Consider the following 24,627-nt stretch of genomic DNA (forward strand, 5'->3'; position numbering starts at 1 on the left):
TTCTTCTTCTTCTTCTTCTTCTTCTTGTTCTCTCGGCAGAATAATCTTCTTTTCTCTCTCTTTTTTCAACTTCAACCTTTTCCTCCTCCTTTTCTTTTGCTGCCACGTAGAGACATAAGTTACATAACTTCCCTTATATAACTGGCCTTTTCTTTTGCTGCCACGTCTCTTTAGAAGCAAAATTCTAGAGACCCTTATATAACTGGCTTCAATGCTTCATTAATTTTGCTAGATTTTCTTATTAAAAACACTATTTTTATGTTATTGGAGTTGATAAAATGAAAACAGAGCAATTACTTTTTTGTTTTCCAAAATTGTCTTCTCTGAAACTGGTTGTTTAATTATTAATTTATTAGAATCAATCTCATTTTTTATATTGCCTCTCTATGACCTCCAACATGAATGGTCCTGTACATAAATCATTGGATGTCCCATAATTGGTTTTTAAAATTTAAACTTTGTGTATTTGAAAGTTTAGAAAATTTCACAGTAGAGTAGTAGACTACTTAATTTTACTTTGAAACAATGTTTGAAATCAAAAGTGAGAGTAATATTCAATCTCAATTTTTTTTATTCAACATTTCATTTTCTCAATTTAATTGATTGGTCAAATAGGATTCCAAGTGAAAATTTGAAAAACAAAAAATTAGTTTTAAACTTAATCCTGTAACTAATTGTTGTCTTCTTAGGAAGAAATGATGTCTATGTTTGTTTTAGTTTTATCTCATAATTCTCCTTAGTTGACTTTTGCATTTTTATATTAATATGTTTGATTATTCACTGTTGAACTCAAGTACTTGATTTAGTTGGCTTTGGCATCTTTATGTTGAATATTGAACTTAAGCAATTAATTTAGTTGACTTTTGCATCTTTATATATACTGTTGCATCTTTATTGGGTGGGTTTTTTTTTTTTTTTTTTTTTTTTTTTTTTTCCCAACGTGCGCCTTGCTTCAGTAGGGCATGTGCCTCGCCTTGCACCTCAAGCTCTAAGAGGCCTTTGTGCTTTTGTGCGCCTTGAGCCTTTAACAACTATGAGAGAGAATCAAAATTGGGTTTTTTCTCTCTACAATACAGAATCAGAATTGGGGTTTTCCAATTTAAACCGTAGAAATAGTGAGTTGAAGAATTAATCAACTAAATGTGGAGCGAACGAGAGAGAATGGTTAGTGCTCTCTGTATATATATGGTTATCTTTAGCTCATACACACACACACACATATACATATATCTTTCTATAGGGACTAGTATTGTTGTTGTTGTGTTCTAATTTCAGTTGACATGGATCTTCAACTTAGAAGGGAGAGAGAGTCAGAAATGAGAGAGAAATTTATTAGGGTTTGAATTGTTTGTCAAAGGTGGGAACATGGACTAGGGTTTAAAACGAGTTAACCCTGTAAATATGGGTTATAAGGGTGATAGTGTCTTTTAAAAAAATTGAGTTGGTCACGTGACCTGCAAAGGTGAAATCTCAGTATTGAATGAACGGAAAGTTTGACGGAGTAGGTATTTTGCAAAAATCGAAATAGTTTAGCGGGTTAACTGTCCAAATAATAGTTCAAGGGGGATAAAGAGAAGAAAGTTCAGTGGGGTTTTATGCACTTTACCCTTAGTTAAATGGACTTCATTTGTAAGATGGGCTTCCAAACACTAAAATATTAATTGGGCTACTTAAAAAATTAATATGTACTTGGATTAAACTTTATATAGATGGGCTAAGTTTTTTAATATAAAAAATTGAATTTTATGTAAACGATCCTGTTCATGAGCTCACGAGCCTAGCTTATCATTGTTCAAGCTCAGCTCATTTACTAAATGAGCCTGAAAAATGGGCTTAAGCTTGGCTCGTTTACTTAACGAATGAGCCCGAGCCGAGCTTTTAACGAGTTGAGCCCAAGCTGTTCAAGAACAGCTCAGTTCATTTGCAGCCCTAGTTGTTGGTGGTGATGGGTCTAGTTTTGGTTTGGGTGATGGGTAGTAGGTGGTGGAATCCGTGCTGCAACTGATTGTTTGTAGAGAAGGGTCTAGTTTTGGTTTGGGTGTGTTGGTTTTTTTCCTAATTGGTACTCACACACACTTGTCTCTTCTGAGATTTGAACCCCTGACCTCCCTTTGGGAAGTAAGAAACTGGTACCGCTAGGCCACTGGCCGTTGGTAGGTTTGGGTGTGTTGGGTGGTAGGTTGTGGTGGAATCCGTGCTGCAACTAGTTGTTGGTGGTGATGGGTCTAGTTTTAGAGAGAGAGCGGGTGAAGAGGAGTAGGGCTGCAAATGAGCCAAGCCGATCTTTGGCCTGCTCGGGATCGGCTCGCCAGGTTCAGAAGGCTGCTCAGGCTCGGGCGAGCTCAACTTAGCCAAGCTTGGGCTTGGCTCGCCAATATTTGGACAAGCTCGGGCTCAGCTCGGTTCGGCTCAAGCTGCATTGCAGAAATCAAGCCTCTTAATCTTCTACATCTCTGCAAATCCCTCAACTCTTCGATCGCATTACAAAGGATGGAATCAGTTTCTCAATCATCGGGTTAAACCCTTTTTTCTTTTCTAATTCTTCCTAAGCACTCTAGCCCCAAAGTTTTTTTCATCCTCTTATAACTCCATGAAAAGAAGAAGAAAAAAAACGGTTGTCAAGATAAAGAGCATGAATCTGAGATGGACGGATTGAGATTAATAAAAATGGTTGAGAGAGGGAGATAGTAATAAACTTGCAATAGTTGTTGGAGTAAGATTTTCACATCGGTCGCTAGTAGAGTAGCTGCCAACATGAATCTGAGATGGACGGATTGAGAGGTCTCCTATGGTTGCCGTCTTCAACAAGAGTTAGGAACTTAGGGGTTTCTTTTCCTTTGTTATAGTTAATTGGTTATAACATGTGTAATCCAACAGCTATGATAAATTGTATAGGTTATTGAGCTTATTAGCTTATGGGCTTCAAGAATGGATATAGTTTAATTTTATAAAACCAAACTACTACATGGACCTCTAAAAACTTTTTAGTGTTTGGGCTAAATTTTAGTAGCAAAATTTGAAATGTAGGCCTTATTAACTAAACGAGCCTATTCACGAGCTTGGCGAGCCGAGCTCATCATTGCTCAAGCTCAGCTCGTTTATTAAGTGAGCTTGAAAAATGAGCTCGAGCTCGGCTCGTTTACTAAACGAATGAGCCCGAGCCGAGCTTTTAATGAGCCAAGCCCGAGCTGTTGAATAGCTTGGTTTATTTGCAGCCCTAAAGAGGAGGAAGAAGACCACTTAGATCATTTAAAGGGGTATTTTCGTAATTTTAAAGTAATAAATATCAGCTTTTAATTTAATATTAAATAGTAAGGTCAATTTTATAATTTCACAACCAAATTAACGGGTTGGTCACAAATATGGGGACAACTTGACAACTTTTTTTAGTTCGGGGGGTTATTTAATTCTAATGGGGGGTTTAATACACAATTTTGAAAGTAAAAGGGGGTTTTATGATTTTAACCTTAATAAAATTTTAAAAAATATAAATAAATAAATAAATCAAGCATCAAAAGTAAATTTTGAGGACAATAGAGGGATGAATTTCCCACCACAAGAATAAAGTAACTTCTATACAATATCCCTTGTGGATATATAACAATATAAGTACAATTTAAATCTCACTTTAAATAGACAAGATGTCTTGGGCTTAGCTCATTCAGAGCACTAAGGGCCTGTTCACTAAAACTTTCACCATCTCCAAAGTAAAATTATTTCTTGAGATGAAATAGAAAGTGAAATGATGTTTAATAATTTATTCTGCTTTTAATGTTTTGAAAGTAAAAGCATAGAAAGTAAGGTTAATATTTTTAATTTTAATTTTAATTTTTTTATTATCCTGTGTAAGAAATGGTAACTGAGAGAGATGTACACAACAATTCCACAGAAACCCAACAATTACCAAACCGACACGCACAGAAACCCAACAATCTACTCAACAATCTCCGGCAACCTTAGTTGCCCAATTGGAATTAAAGTGTCGTTTGGAGAATTGTGGAGAAGAAACAAGATGTGCATTCAAAAACAAATCAAAAGGTATTTTTTCCTGAATTTTTGCATCTCCTTCTTTTCCATTCGATTCTAGAATCTGGATTCACACAGTTCAACGTCCTCAACTTTCTCTCTCTAATACTCTGTCTTCGTTTCTCTAGAATTCAGCGAAACAGTGGAGATGCAGTGGGGAGCTGCAATGGAATCAATATTTTCTACAGAACATACAGTTGCGGACCAATCAAGGTCCTGATGATCATCGGTTCGCTCTCTCTAACTATTCTATTATTTTCTGAATTGGGTTTTGGCTTGATTCTTCTGAGTCACTGCTAATGGTGTGATTGATGATCAGGATTGGCTGGGACTCACAATTCATGGATCCCCAAATCAAGGGGTTGACAAGCCCAGTAGAGAGAGAGTGTTTATATTTTCTCTCTCCTCTCATCGGATGCGAACCGAGGGTCGGTGATGACCTTGTTGCCATGGCGGTTGCCTTTATCGGGCGCACTGTCGGTGATGGCGGCTTCTCGATTTGCCTCCTCCTTCTTGCAACAGCAGTGTGAGCATGAGGGGTGATATGAGATGGGCTAAAATAAGACGGTTGTGAACAGTGCAGAAAATATTTTCTGTGAACAGTGTATAAAGTAAGTACCAAATCCTCACTTTATTTTTCCTTTATTAAATGTGAAAGTACTTTCTAAAAGATGAAAAGTAAAATTATATTAAAAAATATGATTTGCACTTTTAATCCTTTTAGGAATTGAAAGTAGAGATTAGGAATTATTCCTGTTAGTGAACAGGCCCTAAAAGATTTTCACTTCCTAGTCACCCCTACTCTACAAGGATTCCTTAAAACAAATTAAAACTTAAATCAATTTTATAAATATAATTAATAACCACCTTCTTTAATGGAACTTTTTACAGAACAACATCTCGGCAAAGAATGAAATTCGTACCTCGAGCTTAAAAATTTGTTGCTTTTCTTTCTGATCTTGGCGATCAGATTCCGATTCAGTATATTCATCACGCTCCACTGGATTTGCCCTTTCAAGTATCACTTTTACGGTCTCACCTGTTCTTGGGATATATCCAAATGCCTCACAAATGAAGCCCGACACCGTCTCATACTGATGACCCTGTCACAGAACAATGGAAAAAGGACATCAGTATATATAACAATTGATTGGCACTTGACGGGCATAACATTCAATTTGCCTGAACTCTGGGCAGCATTAATAATAAGAAAGAGAACAGAAGAGGAAAATATTACTGTTGAAACTACAAAATAATAACAATTCAACTCAACAACTAACTAAACAGGGCTGATTATGCATCAAAGAACACTAACTTCAATTTCCATGTCATGTTTAGCACCATCAACTGAGTTAACAAAAGGTGGTGATTTAACATGCACATACAACTAGTTAAGATTAAAAAAGGAAGAAGCACAAAGTGAAAGGAGGAGGCAATATGAAAAAGGCTTTATAACTTCAACCAAATAATGGACAACATTGTATGAGAGTATATATAAAAGTAACATCAAGAGGAAGATTTCAAATAGGTGGCCATGATAGAGGTTTTGTCACATGGATGACAATGAAGGATAATATCCTTTAGGTGAAGATTTAAAACAACAGGGATTGATGCCTTCCAAATAGGAGCAAATTATGCAAAGAGGTTTTTGAATTTGTGCCTCAACTTCACTTTACTGTAAGGCACCATGGGATCCTTACAGGCTTGATGTTTTCACACTTTGGGTCTAGACCTGACAGGTGTTATCAAGAAGCAGCAACAGGCTGTTCTAGAGTGGGGAGTTGAAGTCGGGATACAACCAACAGGGAGGATTGAAGCAAGTGTCAAATGCTATATTTCAATGAATTTTTTTTTTTTTTGGTAAGTATATATTTCAATGAATTTAAAAGAGATTTTCAAGGCTCGGGATGGCAGGGGCATTCATTTCTGGGAGAATATTTGGTGTGGCGATCGTCCACTGGCTTGTTCCTTTCCTATGCTTTTCAGGATTGCTCTTGATAGACATGCCTTGGTTGCCAACTGTAATCGGCTTGATAGCGGGAAGATGACTCGGGATGTGTGCTTTTCAAGACATTTTCAGGACTGGGAGTTGGACGACGTGTATAGTCTTTTGGAGCTGCTGTACCATCAGGAGATTGATGGAGGTGGGACAGATACCCTCATCTGGGGCCCACTTCTCATGGGAGATTCGATGTTCGTTCTCTGTTTAGCTGTATCTCGGAAGCTCCGGGCCCTGCCTTCCCATGGAAGGCCATTTGGCACACAAAGGCCCCTCTCAAGGTGGCCTTTTTTTGCTTGGACAACGGTTTTGGAGAAAATTCCGATTTGGATAACCCGACGAGGAAGAGATAGGTTACTGTCAATTGGTGCTACATGTGTACCATCGACCCCGATGCCTATCTTCTGTATCACTTTTCTTAAGTTATTAATGAAGAAGGCTGGCTACTAATCCAAGGTTCAAATCGCAAGGACGTAGAAGGATCTTCAAGACCTAATTCTGAGTTTTCGTTTATTCGGTTGCCTAGGGCCTCCAAATTTGGAAGAGCCTCAAATTTAGGACCATAGAGTGCAAATATAATAGTAAATGTCTAACATTCAGGCCATAATTTCCATAATTAAAAGACAATACATACTTATATATCATGTAAATTTATGGTAATAAATAACTTTAAGAAAAAAAATTGGCAATAAACACACGCACTTATAATATCAATTTATATATGTTATACAATAATTTGTTTCTATACTCAGAAACTGGTTTATTTTATTATTAAATTATTGTTGGGCTCATGTGCATGCATGACAGGCTCCGCTAAGCCCAATCCAAACAACCAATTTTTAACTCATGGGTCAACTGTCACATTTTTCAAAATAATGTAAGATCTCCTCAAATACGACACGGTTTCCGAAATTGATGGAACATAATTATTTTTAGAGCTACAAGTCTTAAAAGAAACTATACCAAGAGGAACAAAAAAGACAATTAAAGCATTTGATTTTATAAAAAGGTTAAGTTTTTATTTTCCAAATTCTTGGATTGCACATAAAGTATTATTGACTATTCCAATTACAGTTGCAATTACTTTGAGAAATTTTTCAAAGTTGAAGTTGATCAAATCTTACCTACGGTCGACGATGTCATAAGAAAGGTTGAATGGATTGGCTCTGATTTCTATAGAAAAATATATGTCGGAGAAACTTGATTGGAGCACTTCAATTGATAATTTTGCAACTCAAAATGCAATATGATCACATTTACTTTGATATGAAGTTGAATTTTGATTTTTGTGACTTAGTTGTGTTGAATATATCTTTTAATTTTTTGATATAAACTGGATCGTGTTCTTTATAAAGCACCAAGACCGGATTTTGTTGTGTGTTTTCAACACTAATATATTTTGTGTTTATCGTCTCATGTTAATGAAAAGTCTGCACTCCTATAAATTTTTTGCGCGTGTCAAAACCTTATAAAGGGCCTCACATTTGAAAGTTCGCCTAGGGCCTCTCAAAATTTTGAGAATCTGGCCGGCCCTGTGCCTCGGTCCTCTAGAGGTTTGATTGACACGTAGAGAGGATGTGTAATGGGCTCTCAAACCCATGATTTCTGGAGGGTGGCGCCCTTATCTGTTTGGTGGTGCTTATGGAGGGAGCGAAATAGAAGATCCTTTGACGAAGAGGAATCTTCTATTGGGGCTTTAAAATTCTCTATTATTTGCGCTATATTTTGTTTAGTGGTGGTGGTGCTTAGGGCCCTATTTGGCCCTTGTGTAGCTTTCCTCAAGATGTGTTCCCCATCTGAACGCTCTATGTTGCAATCTTACTTATATTAAAAATAAATAAATAAAATAAAAAACAAAGGAGGATTTGTCCATCGTTATTTATTTCAAAGGAAGCCCCAATCGCAAAATGTGTGTATATATATATTGCTAGAGTATATCCATAATGAGGGCCATCTGGAAAAAAATTAGGAAACATTTTATTTGCTCTGTTCCCATATTTGCTTTCTTTGCAATTGGCTGTGTGCAAGAAGTGATTATGGGTTTGTGCCGCTTCATGGAAAAAGAAAATGGAACTAATTATACATGAAAGTAGATTAGGCTATCATGTAGAAGAAGCTCCAAATAGAAAGCAGAAACGCTCATAAAAATAATGGATAATTGCAGCTTGATAAATTTGTACACATACATACATACATCATACATATATATATATATATATATTGCTGGAGTAACGATTTGTTTTTCTCTTATAACTGAACTTTCTTTGTGCTGGGTGATACGATAAGTTTGTTCAGTAACCTAGTCAATGATATTCTAAGGTTAAATGAAAAACCTAAAAGGATAAAAATTAAAAAATAAAAACAATCAAGTATATGGAATTACAATTTTTAAAGGTGAAAACATAAGAAGACTCACAAACCTCAAAGAATGATGGAGAAGCATTTGTTTTCTTCTATGTTGCCAAATATAAATAGCTTAATTATAAAATTAAGTAGTATAAAGCATAAATAATAACAAACGAATTTAAACGCAGTCCTCGTCTCTTCTAGCTTGCATCCCAATGACCATTTTGTTGCTTATGCCGTTTCTTGGACCAAAGTTGATTAGAATTTAGAACTAACAATATAACAGAAAAATCTATAATAGCAATAACTAGAGGTATGTTTGGAAGTTAATGCTTTGACTTCAAGTTGTGAAGAATACACCCACAGAGATCACAAGTGTTTTGACGACTTGGGCAACTTCAAGAGCTAGGAAGTTTTAGCTATAAAAATCGGGCAGTGTTATTAAAGGCCCAAGGTGCACCATGGCGCTAGAGGTCCTTTGGAGCCTAGGCGCGAGGCGCGCGCCTGAGTGAAGTGAGGCGCACAATTGAAAATATAAACTACCATAAAACATTCAAATCTCACAAGTCATATCAATATTCTAAAATTAATATCAAATATAAAAAAGTAAATCCATCAACTAAACAAGCATCCAACCATCATAAAACGGAGCACAAATTTGTTTTCTTGAAAGGCAAAGCAGAATTTGTTTTTTTGAATGGCAAAACAGAGCACAAAAAGAAATAAATCCGTTAACAAAATAAAACCAAAAAAAAACTGTTTACAAGAAAGGAAAAAACAGAGCCAAAAAAAAAAAAGATACAGAGACGGAAGAAGTAGATGAAGAGAGAGGAGTAGACGAGAAGAGGGAGAAAGTGTTAAAGAAAAAAAGGAGATAATATATGATTCTATATATGCACCCATATCCCAATCAGGACTTAAACCCTGCACACTTTTTTTTAAAAGGGAAGATACCCTTCAGGCTAACAGCATTTGATAGATAGATGTCTTAAGAGGTCCTTATTTTATTTTTTGGTTGGGTGTTATGGGGGTGTCATTTGGCTGAGAGGACTTTTCCACAGTATTTTGAAAGCAGACAAAAAGTGAAAAAGGTAGAAAAGAAGACAATAACAGGTTGGAAGGAGGGGGTTTGTTTTGACAATAGACACCAAAAAGGATAAAAAGACTAAAGGGAGTGGGGGATGACAAAGATCTGAGCTTCGTGTCTTGATTGACTACTGAATGAGAACTAACTCGCTCTTCTCCTGTCTTCCAATTTCTTTGTCTCGGGATCGAGCTGGTTTCTAAGTTACAATTTCTTTTAATGCCTAATGCTGAACCAATCCCATTATTCTCGCTGGAACAACATTTAGGTCTGAACGATAGAATTATGTTTTTCCCCTACACATTTCGTGTTGGTTTCCAATAAAAACCAAAATGTCCGGCTGTTTAAATCAAAACAAAACAACTTTTTGTTCCTTATTTTTAGTATACCATTTGTTTCCCTTATGTTATAAATTTGTAAATTGAATAAAGCAAACACTTATATAATGACTTTAATATTAAAAAAAAAAGGTGCCTATTTTATTGCTATAATTACTCTAATTATGTTTCCATTTCTTGATTACTGTGTGATTTCTCTTTTAGAACTCCTCATACTGGTGTATCACTGAAGTTCAGCCAATAACAAGTCCTATTTCCAATACCCAGTTAAATAAAGTTTTGTAGATACCAATGGAGATACAAATACTTAAACACAAATGTGCTAAATCATGTGCAACCAAAAACAGAAAATGTACAAATTATGAGAAGCGACATGATTTAAGCTAAAAGGAGGTAAGAGATCAAGTGGGAGGCCAAAAATATGTGGACCGAAGTGGTAAGAAAAGACGTGATAGAACACGACTAATCACATATGTGCCCCAAGCATAAATAAGAGGGTAGACAGAGTTTATGTAGCAGACAACCGGATTCAAGACTTAAAAAGTTAATTTGTAAAGAAAAATATCTTGTTAAAAATTAACCTTTTAAGGACTTAATAATCTAAATGTTTTTAGAGTATACACCAAATCATCGCAGAAAAGAGAAAATCAGCTAGGTAAGAGGAGCAATTAGAAGCAAGCACTCTGAAGAAGAAATTTTGGCCGTGGGAAGTTTTTTTTTTTTTTTTTTTTGATAAGTAAGAAATAACATAAAAAAGGTTTTCAAAAGGGGAACGCATCCCAATTACAAAAGTGGACCCGGGACTAAGGTCCCACAGAATCCAAGAAAGTAATTAAATCATCAGAAGAAGAACAAAAGCTCCTCGTCACATAATTGAAGAGAAAACGAAGAATGTAGAGTTTGATCATTGCCGTGGACGACTCTTTCCCTTCAAACATTCTACTATTTCTCTCCTTCCAGATGCACCACCATACACAATGTGGTACAATTCTCCAGAAATTGCGAATATCTCTTCGCACTCTACAACCTCTCTAGACATGAATTAACTCCTTAGTAGATCGTGGCATAACCCAACACATACCAAACAGCCCAACAATAAGATTCCAACAATAATTCGCCACAGGGCAATGCAAAAGGAGGTGATCAACGGACTCCAAATCATCCTTGCATAGACAACAACGATTAACGATACAATTGCCCCTTTTTCTCAAATTATCAATTGTCAGAATCTTTCCCCACACAGCAGTCCAAACAAAGAAAGCCACCCTAGTTGGAGCCACAGACCGCCAAATAGTTTGCTATGGGAAATCTCGATTAACAAAATTTGACAAGCATAAGAACAAGGATCTAACTTCGAAGCGACCATGGGAAGAATGAGCCCAAATTAAAACATTGTTACCTCTACCAACGCCCTCCTGCCGATACAGAAGATCCAGAAAAACATATACCTCGTCCATCTCCCAATCCTGAAAAGAGCGCCGAAAATGCACATCCCATATAATCCCACTGCTATCAAGCCGATAACAATCAACTACATAGGTATGTTTATCGACAGCAATACTAAATAACCTAGGAAATGTACGAGAAAGAGGCTGATCCCCACACCAGAGATCTTCCCAAAACCGAATGCAACGACCATCACGGAGTTTGAATCTGATATGAGCCGAAAAAACATCTCATCCCTTCCGAATAGCCTTCCACATCCCTACTCCTCCCACCAGGGTAACCGAACGTGTAGACCAACCTCCAGCCTCTTCCCCATACCTACAAGAGACTAACCTGCGCCAAGGACGATGTCTTTCCCTCCCAAATCTCCATAACCATTTACCCAGGAGAGCTTGATTGAAAGGAACTAAACGTCTTATACCAAGTCCACCCAATTTCACGAGCTTACAAACATCCTCCCATCTGACCAGGTGGTACTTGAACTCATCGCCCTTTCCTCCCCATAGGAAATCCCTTAGAATTTTTTCAATCCTATCTGCAACGCAACAAGGGATTTGGAACATAGAAAGAAAATAAGTGGGAAGGCTCGATAACGTACTCTTGATAAGAGTAACTTTACCCCCTTTTGACAAATATTGCTTCTTCCAACCTGCCAATCTCTTCGCATACCTGTCAATCACGGAATCCCAACTCCCCACTAACCTTGAAGAGACCCCTAGGGGCAGACCCAAATAAGGAATAGGGAAAGAACTCACCCTGCATCCAAGGACTGCAGCTAAAGAGGAAATATCCTGAACATTCCCTACTGGGACAAGCACACTCTTAGCCATATTGACCTTAAGCCCGGAAACTGCCTGAAAACAAGTCAATACACACCTCAAGTATCGAAGTTGAGAAACATCAGCATCGCGGAAAACCAGGGTATCATCTGCAAAGAATAGATGAGAAATCTCCATCTGATGATCTAAATCTCTACCTACCCTGAACCCTGTTATAAACCCAAGGTCCTCTACCCTGCGCATAAGTCTACTTAACCCCTCTATAACAACAAGAAAAAGGAAAGATGACAAAGGTTCTCCTTGTCTTATACCCCTAGAGCAGCCAAAGAAACCAGCGGGAGAACCATTCACAAGAACTGAGAACTTGACAGACGAAAGACAGGTCTCAATCCACTTCCTCCATTTACTTCCAAACCCCATTCTTTGTAACAACTATAGAAGGAAATTTCAATTCACATGATCATATGCTTTCTCAATATCAAGTTTGCATAAAACTCCAGGAATACCACTCCGCAATCTGTAATCCACACTTTCGCTAGCAATAAGGACTGAATCAAAAATTTGCCGTCCACCTACAAAAGCGTTCTGAGAATCCGAAATAATCCCATCCATAACCTCCCTCATCCTTAAAGCAAGAACCTTAGCAATAAGTTTGTAAATACAGCCCACCAAGCTAATAGGACGAAAATCCTTTATATCTGAAGCGCCTCCCTTTTTTGGGATAAGGGCAATGAATGAAGCATTAAGCGATTTCTCGAAAACGCCAGAAGAATGAAACTCCTGAAAAGTACCCATTACCTCATTTCTTACAACCGCCCAACTTTCCTTCAAAAATCGCATAGTAAAGCCATCAGGTCCCGGAGCTTTGTCCCCATTACAACTTGATAAAGCTCTAAGAACTTCTTCTTCAATGAAAGGATTCTCAATCTTATCTCTATCAAGCTCAGAAATAGCCTCAAAATGGAGACCATCAAGTTTGGGCCTCCAGACTAAAGGCTCAGTATAAAGCTTCTGATAATAAGAAGCAATACCGTTCCGCACCTCTTCCGCTCTCCACAACTCCTCTCCATCCACCCGAATTCTTCCTATATGATTACTCCTCCTATGAGCGTTAGCTAACCGATGGAAGAATTTTGCGTTCCTATCACCTTCCTTTAGCCAAAGAGCCCGAGATTTTTGACGCCATGAGATCTCCTCCATACTAGCAATCTCAGCAAAAACCGCTTGACAAAAGGCTCTCCTGGAACGTAGAAATTCCACATCCCCTCCCGCCTCCTCAAAACAATCAATCTCAGAGAAATCAACAAGAACTCTATTCTTCCTCCATTCCAAATTCCCGAAAACATCCTTGTTCCACTGCTTTAGAGCTAATTTGAGAGCCCTTAACTTCTTTGTAATGGTGAAACTGGGCGATCCTAAAACAGTAACTCCCTCCCACTAAGATCTGACTTTCCCTTGGAAATCTTCCGCACGCAACCACATATTCTCAAATCTAAACGGGGATCTTTGAGAACATAAACCCCCACAATCCAAGACCAAGGGAACATGATCAGAGGTGACTCTTTCTAATACCGCTTGAACAACATCCGGGAATTTCTCTTCCCAATCCCCAGAAATTAAGAATCTGCCCAGCCTTGAAAGAGTGATTGAATCCCTACCATTTGACCAAGTATAAGCTGCTCCTTCCATCGATAAATCAACAAGAAGATGCTCATCAATAAAATCAGAAAAGTGATCCATTTCCAAAGATCTTCTCCCCCCTGTAGACCTCTCTGACGGGGACCTAACAGCGTTGAAATCCCCTCCCAGGCACCAAGGGGAAGACCACAATCCTTGGACATGGCAAAGCTCCTCCCAAAAGATAGGTCGCTCATCATCAAGAACCGGTCCATAGACTCCAGTAAAAACCCACTTGAAGTTGTCCTCTTCCATCTTAAGCATACAAGATACAGAAAATCTCCCCATCCATATGTCCGTTCGAGATAACCACCTATTATCCCACATAACTAAAATCCCACCCGAAGAACCTATAGCATTCAAGGCCTCCCATTCCACAAACCTTCCTCCCCACAAACTCTTAACCTCCCTGTCAGTAATGGAGGCCAACTTGATTTCTTGTAAGCAAACAAACTGGGCACCCCACTTCCTTAAGGCTACTTTCACCACCCTTCTCTTGTTCGGATCGTTAAGACCACGAACATTCCATGAAATGATTCGTAACTTCATTGTAAACCAGATAAAATAATCTCCCCTCCCTTGAGACTTCTGCTCCTGGTTCTTCCCCTTTCCTTCGCCACTCCTCCTTTCCCTTCGTAATTAACTTCAGAAATGAGATTCTTTATCTCCTGTACTCCTTTCCAGGATGATAAAGGCTTTGTATTCATAACTTCATTGGTCACTGCAAGCTCTCTCCCTTCCACAATTGCTTGAAGGATAGATAATGTCTGATTATCATTACCTTCTGAAGAAACTCCCAAAAGCTCACTAGTGACTCCAACATTGTCAACAACCCAATCTTTCCCCATATCAACACCCTTTTCGTCAGGTCGCACCATAGCCAATGGTACCTCCTGTAGGACTTCAGGACCATTCTCCACCCATGGTGTAAGGTCATTGGAGCAAACCTGTTGGATAGAACCTATATCCTCATCCACCTCCTCTTCCATCTCCCTATCATTCTCATAAAAAGAATCAGATCCTGTAACAAAATCAGTCCCGTCAATCCCTGTGTAAGGTAGGCAATTAAGACCTTTCAGAGCAACGCTTAATCGAAGCTCTTTGATCAAGGCTACGGCCTCTTCATTGGACAACTGGAAATGCAGGTATCTGCCCACACAAACTATGACTCCTTTAGGAAATTTACTGACTGCACAATCTGCCACTATCATCTGCCTAGAAACGCCAGATTCACTATCCTTCAGTCCTTCTGTATTCAACCCATTCGAGGAATCATTTCCATTGTCTGTGACAGCTAACTCGCATTTCTTCTCTAGTTCCGGCACAATACCGGCACTCCTCACCACACAAGAAGGGGTAGAAGAAAAGGATGGGTCATTAAAAATCTGAGGATGTGAAACTGATGGCGTACCTGGAACATTAGTAGAAAACCACTTTTGCTCCTCTTTTCGTGACCATCTAACACCTTGATGATTTCTGTTGAAGTCCCGAGAAGAAGACCTGACAATTCTTCCTTTCAGCTGAAGAGTATCAGAGAGAGATGATGATGAGATATCTGCACAACATTAAGAATGACGAGAACCCATCTCAAAATGACCTCCACCATTCGCTGCAGCAGATAATTTCAACCATTTTCTCTTCTCCGGAGAGTTCCAGAAAAATGCAGAGGACTCTTCAGAACGACGCCCCTGTAAGTGACTAACTTCTTTAGAAATAGATGGGCTGGGCTTGGAATTGATAAGAGAAACTATCATTTTATTTTTGGACCCTCTCAAAACCTTTCTCTTCAGGTCGGTCACATTTGGTCCATGACTTGAGATGGACTGTGGGCTGGACTTATTCTTAAAAGAAAGAGGTCCCCCGATGAATAATCCTTTGCGACTCCTGTGGGCCGGGATGAACGAGCGATCGATTTGATGGAATAGGCCCATAACCCACTTCAGATCCGCGCTTTGGCCCATTAGAATCCGCAGTATTAAAGACTCCTTTTAAACCACGGTCTCTGCCACGTGGTTGGTATCCGTTAGCGCAGATATTACGAGGGAGCAAAAGGCGTTGACTAAGGACTTGATTGATGGCCCCTCTACGCGCTACTGGCGCGTGAATAGGCGAACGCCTCTTTCCTTCAACACCGTGGTAGATCTGTGCATTCCGGCGACTACCTCCAACTGCAACAGCCGGGATATGTGACCCCTCAACGCCAAAGTAAGATTTCGGAAGAATACGAGGTGTTATTTCCTCTAACAAGTTAACCCTATAAGCCACTCGTTGATCCTCGACAAAAACGTATTCCGGCATTAATTTTTCGGCAGAGACATAGATGAGAATTCGCTGTCCACACGTTGAGACATCCGCCTCAACACCTCGAAATCCACCACATAAATTCCCAATAGCTTCAAATAACTTATTGCACCAGAGATGGAGGGGTAAACCAAACAGGATCACCCGTCGTACTACTCGTTCTTTTACAGCAGAACAGCCGGCGGCGAAGTACCAAATATCGATGGATAACAAAGCGTCGCCCCATCTTTTTCTCCCTTCATCTAACACCCTTAAGGCCTCAATCTCCGATGAAAACCTGAACAGAAGCAGATCATCAGGTAAAAGAGACACTTTCACCCCACATGAAACCTTCCAAGTTTTCAATGCCCACGCCTTGATCCCTTCAAGACACCCTACGTCTCTGTCGAAGCAACCTACTAGGCATGATCGCAGTACAGATTCACGCTCCTGGATGCTTTGATGATCAACCCTATACACCAAATCATTACCTATAGAGCAGCTTTTGATTTCCCCGTGAAGATTGAGACATGGTAGGGTCGCAACACTGAGATATGAACGATGCATATCACGATTCCTTGCCAAAAAAACAAAAAACCAGTGACAGACATAAACGGTGGACGCCGGAGTGGAAGACTCCGACGTCAGAAAGAGAAGAGAGAGAGCCATGGGAAGTTAACAAGCAATGTCCCTTCTACAAGCAGACAAAGCCATGTCAGAATAAACCAGGCTCCACAGTGAGTTCTTTATGCAGTAAACAATTAACATACAATTTGGATGATTTGTCCTAATGTATGCAACCAATTTTAGTCCCTGGATTAGAAACAACTAAGAAACACAAGAGATATATGGAATACCTCTGGCATTTTGATATCGAGATCTTCAGAAAGCTGGTCGATCGAGGTATTTGCATCCACATCATATATTCCTTCTGCTCGCATTACAATATAACCAGTTTTTTTCTGAATTTCCTCCTGTTATAGAGCAATATAACATACAAACAAAATTAACAATAAGATTTGCTTGCCAATCAGCAAATCAAGTATGAATTTAGGCACCCAATGCTTCCAACACTCCTAAACTATTGGTGGTTCAGAAACCAACAGTCTCATCTGATGCGGCACCGCAATCAAGGAACATTGGAGCATTTGGCCTTTGGAATCACTAACATCAACAATTTGATTTTCAAAGAGCCAAAACCCCAAAAATAATTGACCATCTTAGAGGTGCTATTCTTTTTCTTTCAAAATTTTAGAAACTCCACCTTCATAAGATCTATAACACATCTAAAATACAATTTCAGCCTCCAAAAGAAGTGACATAGTTAACCCATTTTTCTAGAGATAACATTTAAAAACCAATATAAATTGCAATACTGATGTAAAGCAGCATACTGATGATAAGTTTACAATCTTCAGAAATAAAAATCACTTTCAAAATCGGATATGAAACCATGAATACACACAAGTTTTATGTTGTTTTAGCAACCTAAAACTAAACAACATAAAACTATAATTCCCAATCTTACCACCTCATACTCTATAATCTATAAGCAATGAATTTTCTTTGCCAACTATGTAAAATAAAATCTCTTCAAGAAAAGAATTACATAAATGTGTAGTATTGATTACTATCTAGACATCAAGTAGTTAAAATTCAATGTAAGGATGTTTATCAAATCAGTGCGGAAAATATTACGCAATCAAAAAATAAGAGAGATATGATGCAATCTTAAGTAAGCATTACTTTTGAATCATTTTCATCAAAGATTTCACCAACGATTTCCTCCACCACATCTTCCAAAGTTACTATCTGTTTCATTCACAAAGGATAAGGGAAAAAAGGGGGGAAAAAAAAATCAAGGTCAACATGACGATGTAAAAATAAAAAACATGAAGCAGAAGATCAAAGGTACATAGCAAGCTGTTACTTTAACAATACTATAAATAAGAGTGTATACGTACTCCAATAGTTCCACCATATTCATTAAGAACAACAGCCATGTGGACCTTCCTGATGCGAAATTCTCTAAGAAGATTCCAGACTGACATTGAATCTGCAATTGATCACAAGGTTTATTAATTATTATTGTTCTATAATTGAACGACAATTGAATAAAAAGAGGTCATAATATAAACTTCCGAAACAAAATTCACCATTAATCATGTGACAGTCTTTTTTTCATAAGTAAGATTGATATAAAAAGGCAAGTCATGTTACAGTCTTGAAAAATTAAAGGTGACAAAGTCATACTAAAAGTCGTAATGTTCAGAAAATGAGGATAAGAAATTGAATTGTTCAACCCATTAATATAATTTTCCTGAATTGACCCATAAATATAGCCTTATTAAAATTTAAATTACAGTCCGAATTTCAGAACTTTGAAGTAAAATAGTGTGATGATTGAGTAGAGCAGTAAACATTAATCTAGTTTAAGCCTTATTAGAACTTGAGCATAGATACTTCAGTTATTAAGGGGAGGAATAACTTAAATATCTTCTTTATTCACTATCCTGGTTTCCTTCACAAATTGAAAAAGAATGCATCATAATTTGAGAGAACGTGTATACATTCATTGAGCTTGAAATAATTGATTATTGAAGAGTGACGACAGAGGATCAGGACCCAAAGTCATTTGGTCTGACTTACAAAATCAATATGACAAAATTACGAAAAACGTCATATCAAATTAGCAGTTCAAACCATTTAAAATCCATGTTCAAACAAGTCTTCAAATCAAGGGATGTATATTCATGAATAAACTTTTTGAGTCCTAGCCTCTGCAGTTCTCTAAAGAAAGGCATCTGAGTCTGCATAACTATAGACAACTACACCAAATAAAGTGGCAGAGTAGCAATGCCGTCATACAACAAAATTGGGCATGCCATATAAAATGTCTGTGCTGTGCAGTGATGTTAGTGCTCCATACCCATTCTTTTCAATGGCATGCATCCTGATCAACGAGTTACATTAAAATCCTCAATTCCATCATCAATCACTTTAATGGAACATGCATAATCTGTGAGGAAATCAATCAGGTTTTTTTCTTTTGATAACTGAGGCATCAACAAGGCTTAAAAAGACAATGTATTGGCCTTTGAACTAATAAAGGTAAGGCATGCCTAGGTCCCAACAATGCCCACGGTGCCCTCAAGCGCATGCTTTTATCAGGCTCCAGGCTAAAGCAAGAACACTTTATTGACATGCTTTATATTGAATCATGGTCATATTCAATATATTATAAGTTTTAATCGTATCAGATATTTGGAATTCAACAGCACATGGTTGACATCTTGCATAAAACATAACTATATGCATTAAATACATCTGATGCTTAAATTTAAGTATCTATGATATAATATATATATATATATATATATATATATATATATATATATATATATATGATTATAGCCTAATATGATAGCAAGTTTGCATTGGTATTTGACTTATTTAATGTAGACGCATATCAAATTGATACATCAGCGTCAATTACTTATTTCATTGATTTGACAAAACATCCATTTTGAAGAACGTTTTAACTATCTTTTAATTGCATATTTTGAATTATTTCAATTGTACACTGGTTTAATTGAATACATTTTTTTTTGATAAGTAATAATGAATTAAAAAGGCGTTCAATAGGGGAACGCGTCCCATAAACATTAGAGAAACCGGGGTCTAAGGCCCCAAAGAATCCAAAAAAGTAATTAAGTCATCAGAATAGGAACAAGAACTACACTTCACATAACTAAAGAGAGAACGAATAATAAAAAGTTTCAATATCACTGTAGACGACTCCTTCCCTTCAAACATTCTACTATTTCTCTCCGTCCAGATGCACCACCAAACACAATGTGGGACAGATCTCCAATAATCACGAACAGTCCTACTCACACGACAACCTCTCTAGGCATGAATGAACTCCTTAGTAGAACATGGTATTACCCAACACATGCCAAACAGGCCAAGAATAAGATTCCAGCAATCGTGCGCTACATAATGGGGGGGCTAATATTAAACAAGGAGGAATTGGGGATCGAAAGATTAAAGAGTTGGAAAATTTTAAATGAAATAGGGTTAGACTTTAGAGGGAGAGGATTGAGCTCTTTGATTTGTGCAAGATTAAGAATTTAGGAGTTCTCTGTGCTTTTGCTTAGTGATTGTTTAGGGCTTGTTTGGCTTGGGCTTGGTTGGACCTTTGATTTAAAATTGTGACTTAGATATTGGGCTTGTTTGGATGGGTTAAAATTGGGGGGCTAATACTACTACTAATTTTTTCTTTTTTAAAACATTGAGCTAAATATACCTATACTAAAAAAAAAAATTGGGGGGGGGGGGATCAACTGACTCCCCGTCCTGCTTGCATAGGCAACACCAATTAACAAAACAATTTCCCTTTTTCCTCAAATTATCGATCATCAGAATCTTATCCCAAACAGCGGTGCATACAAAGAATGTCACCCTAGTAGGAGCCATAGAGCGCCATATGGTCTTCCATAGGAAATCATAGGATACAAAATTAGACAAACATAAGAACAAGGATCTTACTTCAAAGCGACCGTGAGAAAAGGGAATCCATGTCAAATTGTCATAACCCCTGCCAATTCCTTCCCGCCGATACAATTGGTCTAAGAAAATGCTCACCTCTTCCAACTCCCAGTCCTGAAATGAACGCCGAAAATGAACATTCCACGTAATCCCACTATTATCAAGCCTATAATAGTCAGCTACGATGGCATGTTTATCAACTGCAATACTGTATAGTCTGGGAAATGTACGACATAAAGGCCGATCCCCACACCAAAGATCTTCCCAAAAACGAACCCAACTACCATCACGAACTTTGAATCTGATATGAGAGGAAAAGGCATCCCATCCCTTCCGAATGGATTTCCAAGCCCCAACTCCTCCCGCAATAGAAACCAGACATGTAGTCCATCCGCCAATGTCTTCCCCATACCGACAAGAGACTAATCTACGCCAAGGGCGGTGTCTTTCCTTCCCATATCTCCACAACCATTTGCCCAGAAGAGCTTGATTGAAAGGAATCAATTGTCTAATACCAAGACTACCCAACTTTATAGGCTTGCATACTTGCTCCCACCTAACAAGGTGATACTTGAACTCTTCTCCCCTTCCGCCCCAAAGGAAATCCCTTTGAATTTTTTCAATTCTATCAACAACGGAGCATAGAATTTGGAATATAGAAAGAAAATATGTGGGAAGGCTTGATAAAGTGCTCTTAATAAGAGTTACTTTGCCCCCCTTAGACAAATATTGCTTCTTCCATCCTGCAAACCTCTTTGTATACCAATCAATCACAAAATCCCAACTCCCCACTATCCTGGAAGAGGCCCCTAGGGGCAAACCCAAATAAGGAATAGGAAAGGAACTCACCCTACACCTAAGAACTGCAGCTAAAGAAGAGATGTCCTGAACATTCCCAACCGGGACAAGCACACTCTTAGCCACGTTTACCTTTAGCCCGGAAACTGCTTGAAAGCAAGCCAGGATGCACCTCAGATATCTAAGTTGAGACACATCTGCATCACAGAAAATAGAGTGTCATCTGCAAATAGCAAATGAGAAATCTCCACCTGATGGTCAATATCTCTTCCCACCCAGAATCCCTTAGTGAGACCAAGATCCTCTGCCCTGCACATAAGTCTGCTTAAGCCCTCCATAACAATAAGAGAAGGAAAAGATGACAATGGATCACCTTGTCTTATACCTCGAGTGCACCCGAAGAAGCCAGCGGGAGAACCATTCGCAAGAATTGAGAATTTAACAGACGAAAGACATGTCTCAATCCATGTCCTCCATCTACTTCCAAACCCAATTCTTTGAAGCAAATAGAGTAGAAAATTCCAATTTACATGATCATAAGCTTTCTCAATATCAAGTTTGCATAGAACTCCAGGAACACCACTGCGCAACCTTAAATCCACACATTCACCGGCAATAAGAACTAAATCAAGAATTTGCCGTCCTCCAACAAAGGCATTCTGGGAGTCTGAAATAATCCCACCCATAACTTCTCTCATTATTTGAGCAAGCACTTTAGCTATGAGTTTGTAAATACAACCCACTAAGCTAATAGGACGGAAATCCTTAATATTAGAAGCGCTTCCCTTCTTGGGGATGAGGGCAATAAATGATGCATTGAGCGACTTCTCAAAGACACCAGTAGAATGGAACTCCTAAAAGGTACTCATCACTTCATTTCTCACAACCGCCCAACTTTCCAACAGAAAACGCATAATAAACCAGTCAGGCCCCGGAGCTTTATCCCCATTACAACTGGATAAGGCCTTTAGAACTACTTCTTCATAAAAAGGAAGCTCTAGCACATCTCTCTCCAACTCAGAAATAGCCTCAAAAGGGAGTTCATCAAGCTTCAGTCTCCAACCCAAAGGTTCTGTGTAAAGCTTCTGATAAAAAGAAACGATCCCACTACGCACCTCTTCCTCCCTCCACAACTCCACACCTTCCACCCGTACACGTCCTATGTGATTACTCCTCCTATGAACATTAGCAAGTCTGTGGAAAAATTTTGTATTACGATCTCCCTCTTTCAACTAAAGAGCCCGGGATTTTTGTCGCCACGAAATCTCCTCCATATTAGCAATCTCAGCAAGAACTGCCTAACAGGAAGCTCTCCTAATACAAAGAGACTCCACATTCCCGCTCGCCTCCTCAAGTCGATCAATCTCAGAAAATTCAGCAGACACTATTCTTCCTCCATTCAAGGTTTCCAAAAACATCCTTATTCCACTGCTTAAGAGCGAGTTTGAGAGCTCTTAATTTCTGTGTTAATATGAAGCTGTGCGCATCTATAACGATCGCTCCCTCCCACCAATATCAAACTTTCCCTTGGAAGTCCTCCGCTCTCAGCCACATATTCTCAAAACGGAATGGGGTTCTTCGAGAACACAAACCCCCCACAATCCAATACTAAAGGAACATGATCAGAGGTAACCCTTTCTAATACTGCCTGAACAACATCCGGGAATTTTTCTTCCCACTCCCCAGAGATCAAGAATTTGTCCAGTCTTGAGAGAGTAATCGGGTCCCTGCCATTAGACCAAGTATAGGTTGCACCTTCCATTGGTAGATCAATGAGAAGGTGCTCATCAATGAAGTCAGAAAATTGATCCATGTCTATGGACCTTCTTCCCCCAGTAGACCTCTCTGACAGGAACCTGATTGAATTGAAATCCCCACCCAAGCACCAGGTTAGAGAACATAGTCCTTGAACATAACTTAGCTCCTCCCATAAAATAGGTCTCTCATTATCAACAACAAGTCCATAGACCCCAGAAAAGACCCATCTGAAATTATCCTCTTCCATCTTGAACTCACAGGAAACAGAAAATCTCCCCTTCGGCCCTTCCACACATTCATTCTAAACAACCATCTGCTATCCCATATAACTAAAATTCCACCCGAAGAACCTGTAGCATCCAAGGCCTCCCATTCCACAAACCTTCCTCCCCACAAACTTCTAACCACCCCGTTAGTAATAGATGCCATCTTGGTTTCTTGCAAACAAACAACTTGGGCCCCCATTTCCTTAAAGCTACCTTCACCACCCTCCTTTTATTAGGGTCATTGAGACCACAAACATTCCAAATAATGATTCATAGCTTCATAAAAAACCAGATAAGATTAACTCTCCTCCCCCCTTCTTTAAACTCCTACTCCTAGTCCTGCCCCTTTCCATCAACACACCTTTCTTCTTGTCGTAATTGACGTCAGAGATGAGATTCTTGATCTCTTGAATCCCTTTCCAAGACGATATGGGCTTCATGTTTCTGACTTCATTAGTGACTGCTATTTCACTTCCTTTCACAATTGCTTGAAGAATAGATAAAGTCTGATCATTATTACCCTCTGAAGATACTCCCAACAGCTCACTAGTAGCTCCAAGGTTGTCAACCACCCAATCTCTCCCCAAATCAGTAACCTCACCATCAAGTCGCACCACTGCCAGGGGTTCCTCCACTAAGATGTTAGAGTCATTCTCCTGCCAAGGTGCAAGCTCATTAGAACAAACCTGTTGGATAGACCCCAAGTCATCAACCATCTCCTCTTCAATCTTTCTGTCATCCTCATAAACAGAATCTGAATCTGTAACAAAGTCTCCCAATCTGACAGAACTACCAAACTCATTCTCCTCATCCGTTGCAAAAGGCATGCATTTAAGACCTTTCAACGCAACATTTAATCAAAGCTCTTTGAACAGAGCCACAGCCTCATCATTGGACAGCTGAAATCGCAAATCTCTTCCCACACAGACCGTAACTTCTTCAGACAGATCCTTGACTGCACTGCCAGCGATATCCAATTGCCCAAGAAAAGCAAACTCACAAACTTCCTTTCCATTCAACCCAACATTATGTTCAGAATTCAGAACTGGCAACCCACCCCTCTTCTCCATAACATCTGCATCACCCCGCAACACCTCACAAGGAGGTGTAGAAGAAGAGGGTGGAACAATAAAGGGGCTCCAAAGATCTGAAGACATACCTGACCCGTTAGTAGGAAACCACTTCTACTTTTCTTTTCTTGACCATCGAACTCCATGTTGATTACTATGAGAGTCCCGAGACGAAAATCTAGTACTTCCCTTCAGCTGTGAATTATCAG

At 38.8% G+C, this 24,627-nt stretch overlaps 1 protein-coding gene across 3 annotated transcripts in view; it reads right to left on the reverse strand.

Moving 5' to 3' along the window:
- The window catches only part of LOC132312246 (putative DUF21 domain-containing protein At3g13070, chloroplastic), a 45,664-nt gene that overhangs the window by 3,892 nt on the left and 17,145 nt on the right, over nucleotides 1-24,627 (reverse strand). Inside the window, exons 10-13 of one of the 3 annotated variants that reach the window (XM_059810539.1) lie at nucleotides 17,940-18,031; nucleotides 17,722-17,787; nucleotides 16,833-16,949; nucleotides 4,950-5,129 (exon numbers count right to left, since the gene is read on the reverse strand). In XM_059810539.1, the coding sequence (XP_059666522.1) occupies nucleotides 4,950-5,129; nucleotides 16,833-16,949; nucleotides 17,722-17,787; nucleotides 17,940-18,031 (455 nt within the window). The remainder of the gene's footprint in view (nucleotides 1-4,949; nucleotides 5,130-16,832; nucleotides 16,950-17,721; nucleotides 17,788-17,939; nucleotides 18,032-24,627) is intronic. The other 2 variants (XM_059810541.1, XM_059810540.1) reach the window with 2 other exon arrangements.

Source organism: Cornus florida, unplaced genomic scaffold, assembly GCF_030987335.1.
Source record: "Cornus florida cultivar Cherokee Brave unplaced genomic scaffold, ASM3098733v1 CherokeeBrave_3.0.0_Hap2_Chr06, whole genome shotgun sequence".
Lineage (NCBI taxonomy): Eukaryota > Viridiplantae > Streptophyta > Magnoliopsida > Cornales > Cornaceae > Cornus > Cornus florida.